Below are 9,386 nucleotides of genomic sequence, written 5' to 3'. Positions count from 1 at the left end.
TATATAATTTACAACCCAGAAATTCTCTAATAATGCAATCCTCAAGAGTGAAGTCATATTTGAATGAAGATGGTGCTGTGTCTCATAACACTAATTGGATTCCAAGGACACTAAATGGACTGTACTCTAAGGATACAGATGATAGATAAATGGATAGATAATTTTTCTAACTTTTTTTGGACTACAATAAAAGTTTAACAATCCATTGAAAAACATTGGCAACACAAATGGTCACTTCTGCCTGTTGTTTATGATAGAGCAATTTCTGATAAACCACTTGCCGGCACATTCCATAATCTTCAAGGGTTTCCTAATACAATGTATATTCCAGTTTTTGCAATAGATCTGCTTGCAGGATAAACATGGATCACCACTTAGTTTATTATCCATATCATCAAGGCAGAGATGGGTCCATAAAACAGCAGGAAGATGGAAAGAACCATGCAGATCCTTCCTCTTTTCCATTCTTTCCCCTCCAAAAAGATGTTACTCACGTTGGCAACCATAACGAATTCCTCATGATGAGCAGAGGGTTTTTTCCTTTCTTTCTTTTTAATATACTCAAATGAAAAACCACTGATGCAATCCATTTAAGACTTCTTTTCATTGCTTATTTCGCTGGTGAAAAATGTTAACTTGCCCAAACTTAACATAAACACATTTTCTTCTCAAAGGAAAAAAAAAAAGTTCTAAAAACAACATTGCCTTCTCCCTCACTTTCATACCCATACACACAATAATTAACCCCACAATGTGAGGCACAAAACAATAATTTATTTGATTGACTGATTGAATGTTAAATATATAGGCCACCTGAGTCCATCACAACTCTGGGCAACATACAACATGAAACAATATAAAACAATATAATAGAAAACTATACAAAAACAAATGGGTGGAACAATAACATCTACTTGAGCAAATAAGTAGAACAAGGAGAACAAGGAGAACAAGGAGTTCTCACCCACTGTAGCCCAAGGCATGGGGGAAGACCCAGGTTTTAAGGGCTCATTTCAATAAGGTCAGAGTGGGAACATCATTCTGAAGGGCCGGCACAGTGACAGGGAAGGACCATTTCCTGGGTCCCATCAGGTGACACTTTTTAATTGATGGGACCTGGAGCATGGCAACTCTGCTGATTCACATAGGGTGGGCAGAAACTACAGAACACGGGGCCTCAAATAACCAGGCCCTATGCCATGAAGGGCTTTATAGGTGAAAGCCACTGAATTTCCCCTGCACACATTTTTAAGGTGAAGGCTCTGTCACTCAGGAATTTATCTCCCTTTTCCATAGTGCACCACTGAATTGAAAACAACTTTCCAGTGACCTCAGTTGAGTTGAAGGCATATGTTGGAAAGCATAGATAAGTGCATTTTTATCAATTATCCATTTTTTAAATCCACTTTTCATTATAATCCTAATCATCTCAAAGAGGCATAGAAAATAGAATTAAAAAATATTAAATTATCCAAAATCCACATCAAAACATCTTAAAATTGCAGCAGGCAGGCAGACAGGCATCATATTAAAACCAGGACAGTGAGAACAACAGTGAGATGTTCAGCAACTTAGAGTCAATTAAATATTAAACACGTTTTCAGCCAGTGCTGTATATTGTGTGTGTTCTCTATTTTCCTGAGCAGTGGGGATTCTAGAGCAGTAATGCTCATTATTTGTATGTGCATGAAGAGAGAAGGTGCTGGGGAACTAGATGGAGAGGGGGTATTTTGTTGCATTCATAAATATTTTCCTTCTAAAGTTAAGAGTTCAAATAATGTAAACAGAATTCCCATGAGGATTCCCACCCAGACATTAGATTAAAAGTTGGTTGCAATCTTGCTTTATTTTTTGTTGGATTCCAATAGGTTTTTGGGGAATTCCTGCAATGTGGTAATTGCTTTTATAATGTTATTGTATATAAGCTGCATCCAATATTAATTGACTGCCGCACCTCTCTTCACCTGGCAGTTCCCTGAATACCTCTCCGCATCTGGAATGGCTGGGTTATTTGGCTGCAGGTAGGAAGAGAAACGGTCTGCTAGATATTTCATGAATGCTGTCTGAGAGCCTATTATTTGTAGCTCCTCTTTCTAATCAGGCAGCACTCAAAGGTTAACTAACTAACTAACTAACTAACTAACTAACTAACTTAAGCTATGAATTCCATGTCCAGAAGTGAATCTCTCTGTGTTCAACAGGATTCACTCCTGTGAGTTGGAATGCTGCCTAAATGAATAAATGATTAATTGAGTATTCTCTGCTGCTCCCATGTGCTTATGAAATTTATTATCCCTTTCCATTTGCTGGATCCAGAAGCTACATTCACTGAGACAGACTCTTAAGATTATTCTTTTAAAGATATACTTTAAACCCTGGAGGTATAAAAGTGCCAACATAGGTTGGCTGTTCCTACTGAGAAGATGATGATCATATATATTTGCTTTGCTTTATCTTGAATCTTACATCTGGCTTGGAGGCTAGAAGACCTCAAATAAATAAACAAACAAACATTTATTTGTTTGTTTGTTTGTTTGTTTAAAAGATTTATATGGCTGCCTAACTTAAGCAACTGGGTGGCTCACAACAATATATATTTTTCCCACTCATCTGAAGGTAGAAATCATATTTCAATTAGTCAAGCCAAAAGCCTAGAGGGCTAAAGCTGAAGAGGTGCTCCTTGTCAAAGCTCAAAATCTGCCTCTCATCTTGGAATTGGCAAATAGCCAGTAGGATTAAAAATCCCCTTCTAAAGCCACCTTAAATGCTGCATTTTATGGGAGAAAATTCTGCATGTTGTAACCTGGGTCTTTTTGTGTACAGGCAGAGACAACATTATGGACAAATATTAGCTAAGATATTCCATTAAAACAATAGTGCCTACTGTCCCCTGAAAAATTAAGCATAATTTTAACTCTTATATCCAAACTTCTGCTAAATTAATAAAAATTCAAAGAAAGATGGGCTTTCAAAAATAAGACTATTTATTGTCAAGTAAGCTTTCTCCAATTAAGATGGGGTTTATTGGCTTTGCTCCAAATTGTGTCTGGCAAACATAAATGCATTTTATCAGCTGTTATATTATCACAAACAGCTCTTTGCTAAGAACATGCCAGAAAGAGATTAATACATCTATAACAACATATCGTACAGATGGGAAAGTTGTAATTTAACACTGTTTTTATCCCACAATGAGATTTAGTGGCTAAACCACAACAATTAGCAGTTCCTGCTCTAAATTGGTTATGTCTAAATTGTTATAGCTACAGGGCAAGTGAAGCACATGGGAGCAGAAGCTAGAAAGCTGTGCCAGCAAATGGGAGAATTAGTGGCTTGGTATGGGTGCTTTATCCACATAGCCTGATTTACTGCCATGATTGTGAAGGAAATGTTCCTGGAGTGTGTATACACATCATGGCTTTAACATGACATAGTTTTATTTGGGGAGGGAGGTGCAATCGAAGCAAGTCTTCCAACAGTCAGGGGGCAGCAGTTGACTGACTGTTTCTTTAGAGAACTACAAAGGACAAGTTATTTTTCCTTCCCGTGCTTAGGAAACAGCACAGAAACTTTTCACTCAGAAGAACTCCACAGTGTGGCATGGCATCATATAGTTCAGAGACATCCACAGGGGGGTGTCAAAAGAGTGAAAAGGCCAGCCACACAACTAAACCCCGCCCCTTTTTTACATGCAACACATGGGCTTTAACACAGGGTCACATCTGCCCTTTTGACTTTTTTGACACCTGCCCTCTCCCCCCATCTCCAGTGAATGCCCATGACTGCTGCTTTAAGTTTTATGTCTGTAGTGGTTATTCATGTTTTAAAAATATAATACTTTAACTACAATAACTACATTATTTTAAATAATGTGTCCTGTGTCCTCTTCTGTCCTCATTTTTTTTTGGCTGGAAGGTGAAAATGTCATCAACTACTGAAACCTTGGGGTTTGTCCAAAGGGCAGCTGCCTGTAGGTCCTAATTCAATTATTCCTATAGTTCAGCAAAGATCTGCAAATCTTTGGCGGGGGGGGGTGTTTTTAGAAATTTGGGGCTACCTTATTTTTTTATTATTTATTGAAATAACTTTTCTGCAACTGCTTCCTAGAAACTAAGAGTGAATTGCTGTAGACTGCTTTTCATGCCCCGAGAATAAAATCCTCAATTGTAAGATTCCCCCCACCCAAGACATGGAAGAAAAGCAGCTGACATTAATTCCCCCCTCCCCATTGCTCAGGTAATAATCAGTAAATTGAGAGGCAGTATGATGTAGTGGTTATGGTGGTAGACTAGGAGCAAGGAGACCCAGGTTCTAGTTGATCCTCAGCCACAGAAGCTCCCTGGGTGGTGATGGGCCCATCTTCCTCTTTCAGCCCAATCTACCCCACAGGGTCATTGTGGTGTGAGAAAGTAGGAGGAGGGAGCACTGTGTATGCCACCATGCGCTCCTGTACAAAAAGCAGGATACAAATCTAACAAATAAAGAAAAATGATTAAATAAATGGTAACAGTACTCCAATCAGTTGTAAGACTAAGTGTGTAGTATCAGATCATTTGAGAAGAAGATGCCAGCACAGTAGTAGCAAAAAGAAGAGGAAGAAAGGGGTTCTCCCCCCACTCACCCCCCCAATGGCAATGAGGCTCAAATAAGCTGAACTTTAAAGCTATATATAGTAGGTCTGTCTGTGATCAGGGCATTGGATGCACACAGAATTCATATAGCAATGTGATTTCCTGCTCTTTTGCACCTTCCCATATGCCTGCATGGCCTAAACCTGCCCCCTTTGAGAGCAGATTAGGGAATTTGGATCACTTTGTGTCACAGGGATATAAAAAGTTGGACTTGCTGCAAATTGACCTCCTTCCAGCCCCTTCACAAGGCTCTGAGTTTGCTTGTTCCTTGATGCTTTTTGTACTGGGTCTTTTAATTTGGAAGCCTGACAACAGTGCTTCTTCATTTATAAACTCTGTAAGCTGCTCCATTAACTGTTTGTGCTGAAGAGCAGGGTATATTTAAGTTGAAATAAACAGGGAGGAGCAGCATTATTAAACCAAGAAAGCCCTTGGAAATATTCAAAGGACTATAAGTCTCTTATGTGTTATATTCTTGATAGCAATGTTGTGTGGTTACATCATATTATCTTGGTTTTAAGGAGTGGAATTGAAGCTCAGACTGTAACATGGCTAAAGATACTAGTGAGTTTGTGGCAAAGGCGCAACCATACTCCATCATTTCTGTTAGAAGAATGGCAAGCAAGCAAGAGGAGAAAGGGGTGGAAGAGAAAGCAATGTGCTGTGTAAGGTGATGTGTAAGGGCATAAAGAGGCACATTGTTCCCTCTGTCCCACCTACCACGGGTGGATCAGCAATCAGACAAGATTCAAATTAGGGACTTCCACATTCAGTCATTTAGCCTTCCTGTGCTACCCCAGCTTTCATTCATCTTTCCTTTATCTTCTCCATCTTATTTAATTCACATTTCTTCTAATCATGAGTCAGAAAAACCATGGCTGGAATCTCAGCTCTGCTCTGGACTCCCTCCAGAGCCTTAGGCAAGCCACCATCTCTCATGAACTGCACTGCCTTGGAGGGTTCTCAGTAAGATCACTGAGATAATGTGTGCAAAGAAGCATGAGACATTAGGTAATATCAGTTATTATTTGAGATTTAGCAGGCCTTGAGTTGGGGTGGAAGCCCGCCCTCCCTCCCTTCCTTCCTTCCTTCCTTCCTTCCTTCCTTCCTTCCTTCCTTCCTTCCTTCCTTCCTTCCTTCCTTCCTTCCTTCCTTCCTTCCTTCCTTTCCCCTTAACCTTTCACTACCCTTTCCTTCTTAGAGAGAAATTATTTGGCCCAAGGGTATAAAATAGGCAACCAGCAGCCTCTTCCAGAGGAGGTGGAGACAAAAATGGGGGGGGGGGGTTATTTGCCTTTGACAGAGCTGCTGACTTTTACAAGGTCAAGGGGGTCCTTTCCCCCTTGCAAATCCATTTCTCCCCTTCCTGAAATCCTTGCCCAAGCACACACATCCAATGCTATACCAAGCCTTGTGTGGTCTTTATCCATGAGGAGCTGCCCCCCACCCCCCACTGCCTGCTTTTCTGTCCAGCATCCACCAGTTCATTGTGGAGGCAGTTCTACCACACTGAGTCTCAGTTTCATAGTGTGGCCTTCCTTGATCTGATTTCTTCTAACGGGTGCCATTTCAACATCCCTGGGGAACGCCATTGGGGAAGGCCTCCCGCACAGGAAGAGGATGGTGAAGGGGGCTTGGTTTTCCCCTCAGCACCCCATCAAGGGAAAGAAATGTGTCCTGGGGGCTCTGTCCTCCTCCACCCCACCGCTTTCATTTGCCTGGACTTTCGTTGCAGTGTTTGACAGCCCTAATGACACGGCGAGGCTGCGAATGGGCACAGGGCTGGGGAAAAGAGAGAGAGAGAGAGAGAGAGAGAGAGAGAGGCGGAGAGGGAGCAACGGGGGAAAAGGCAATTTGAGAGAGGATTAGCCCCCTCATGGTCGGGCTGCAAAGGGCTCTGGGATCCGTGGGAAAGAAACCGGGTTCGGCGTCTCCCGCAGGGGGTCCCATGCCCATAAGCAAAGTCTAAAGAGGAGAGGCGAAGTCTCCGCTGCAGTTTGCCTGCGTCTGGGGCGCAGGGAGCTGATTGATTTCTCTTCTCGCTCCAGTCCCGAAGCCACAACCCTCGGGGATTTATCTCGCCCATCGCTGCCTCTCACCACCAAGTCCTGCAAGATGCCACGGGCTCCAGAAAGAGGCGACGCCGCCGCCTGCAAACCTTCTCTCCTGAGCAACGCAAGAGGGTGAAGTGGCGCTGCTGCAGTTTCAGCTTCTGCTGAGGGGGGGGGGGGAGAAAGGCGAGGCGGGGGGTCACGCTGGAGTCTTGGGGGTCGATTCCCTCCTGCCACGGGAAGAACCCCCGCTCCCTCGACCCCCGCTGGCTTATCCAGCCGTCGGAGGAGAAAGCAGTTCGGGAGCTCGGGTCTTCCTTCGAGCAGGACCAGCAGAGAGCAGGAACCCACTAATGCGACGCAGAGGCGGTCATTTCCGAAGAAAGACGGGGCTCGCCTCCGGAGAGTCAGCCAAACGCCAAGGAAGACGGGGCACCTTTTGATGGACGCGAATTTTCCCCAGCCTTGGAGACGGGGCGCCTCTCCTTGAGAAGCCTCGGGGATTCTGTGGTGGCTTCCCTCCAAAGCAAGTGAGTGCCCGCCTGCCGACCTCTTTCCTTTTTTGCTTTCTTTGCCTTTTTGTGGGGATCTAATCCTTAGGAGGGGGTTCTGGGGTTCCTTTTCCAGAGCAAGCCGAGTTGCCTGGCCAAAGTTCCCAACTTTTAGGACCCCTCTGCTTCTCCACGCAACCAACCGGTCTGCCAGAAAATCCGAGTGAGACAAAGGGGCATCTTCAAAGGGCCAGGACAGGAACTCCTTAATTCTTCTGGCCTGAAAAGCCTCCCTAGGTGGCTGATGCCATCGATGCCATCTCTGAATAATACTTTTTAAGGGAAGAACCCAACCTTCTTCTTAATTCTGAAGGCAACTCTCTTCTCGCTTACATAGAAGAATCCCTTCTTTGCCATACACAGACACACAGACACACACACATGCACACATCCTACTTTGTGTTCCTGTATAAGCCACAAGGAAAATATTTAAGGAGGAAAATGTATGGAGAACTTCTCAATTCAACCACTGCAACTGATCCCCACCTGATCATTCAGACCAACACTCCCTATCCAGGGAGCACCCACAGACCTATCAGCTCTTCAGCTTTTTACATGTCCACAGCCAGAGTGTTAAAAGAAGGTGAGATCAATAAGCCAGACCTGGTGACATATGTTGTCCTTTTCTTCTTCCTGCTTCTGGCTGTCACAATCATTGTACTTTTTATTAACTGCCAGCTGAAACATTCTTTTTTCGCCACTCTGCCTTATGACAGATCCCTGCGAGAAGCTAGGAGCCCATGGAAAACACAGGCTGTCTGATCTTCAGCAGTAGGAGGGGAGGGGGGAAAGGTTAAGCTAAACTAAGCTAAGCTATGTTATGACCAGGATCTCATGAACTCTCTTGTGTAATTTGCCATGGGGTAAAGCCATCTATGTACACATGATGATTTTCTCTTCAACAACTAACTTCAACATTAATGAACTGAAAGAGACCTATTTCACATACACACTTACTTTTGTGTGTGTGTGTGTGTGTGCAAGATAACTACAAAAAGATGTAAATAAAAAGAATGTGTATGGATTTCCATGAGTCAGTTATTATCAACAGTCATATATGGATCAGGGTGTGTACGATACATGATTTCAGACTTCGCATTAAAAGTATGGATACAAATTTCAGCAGTTCCTCTTACTATACAGCAATGCTTGCGTTGACAAAAGTATGCAGTCAATCTCTGATGCACTCTAGCCAGTCTTTGCATGGTTTATTTGTATGCTTGTGTACATATTTAAACAATGCTATTAAGCACCCTGTGCTGATGAAATTGGGATGTCCCCCTTTCCTGAAATCTTTGCCTTTCATCCTGAGATGTAGACATCATAATTTAGCGGAAGATACTAAAAAAAAAAGAAAGAAAATTCTGAAATCTCAGGTGCGGCTGAGTGTCTGCTTTGGTTCTATTAAGAAGTATGATTAAATCTTGTTTTATAATGGGATTCCTTTGCGATAATTAAATTGTTACTGCTGTTGCTCTGCTTATGATCCCCAAAAATATTGAATGTGGTCGCTTGCACCCAGGAAGCAGAACCGCTGAAATAATGACACTGACACGTTGTAAAGCCATGACAAAGTCCCATAAACTTTGTCATGGCTTTAGACATGTCAGAAGTATCCTCTAATCTCTGAACCCAGTTTCACAATGTTCTGCAGCTTGATTCCTTTCTCCATTGCGTTCTCTCCTCCATCCTCAAGCTAGGACCCTTTCCCCACTGCTCAGCTGGAATGCGATCTGTCCTTCCTGAGTCAGCAGAAAACTATACTGGTATCAAAGCGTCTGATTCTGGATGGCTGATCCTTCCCCTGCCTCTGACATCCCCCCATCATGCTGGGTGATAAAGTCTGAGAGATTTTACCTTGTTGTAGTCACAATAAGTGGGGAAATTCTACCTGAATACTAGAACAGCTAAAGGCAACTCAAGGCTGGGTCATACATGGAGCAGGGACAAGATCCAGGCAATAGAGACAGAGTAGGGCTGTGCATGGGATGCAGCAGAAAACTGAAATTGTCCAAGCATGTCTTGGGGAAAGGCCATTAATCGGTGTTATTGTCTATTTCAGTGTGTGGCTAACTGATTAACTTAATTATAAAATGAAATAAAAGAAATGATTCGTACAAGTAACGCAATTGTATTTAAACATCTACAGTGGA

General features: G+C 42.9%; 1 protein-coding gene across 1 annotated transcript; it reads left to right on the top strand.

Annotated features, from left to right (window-relative positions):
• Positions 1 to 7,014: 7,014 nt before the first annotated feature.
• Positions 7,015 to 8,282, top strand: SMIM32 (small integral membrane protein 32). The gene has a single exon (XM_088134771.1). It carries the CDS (start codon positions 7,615 to 7,617, stop codon positions 7,993 to 7,995), a length of 381 nt encoding a protein of 126 aa, XP_087990897.1. The 5' UTR covers positions 7,015 to 7,614; the 3' UTR covers positions 7,996 to 8,282.
• The last annotated feature ends 1,104 nt before the right edge of the window (positions 8,283 to 9,386 follow it).

Source organism: Python bivittatus, unplaced genomic scaffold (assembly GCF_059951505.1).
Source record: "Python bivittatus isolate LINGU-HERP-01145 unplaced genomic scaffold, Pbiv_v1 ctg000080_np1212, whole genome shotgun sequence".
Taxonomy (NCBI): Eukaryota; Metazoa; Chordata; class Lepidosauria; order Squamata; family Pythonidae; genus Python; species Python bivittatus.
This window is presented reverse-complemented; position numbering and strand designations above follow the sequence as displayed.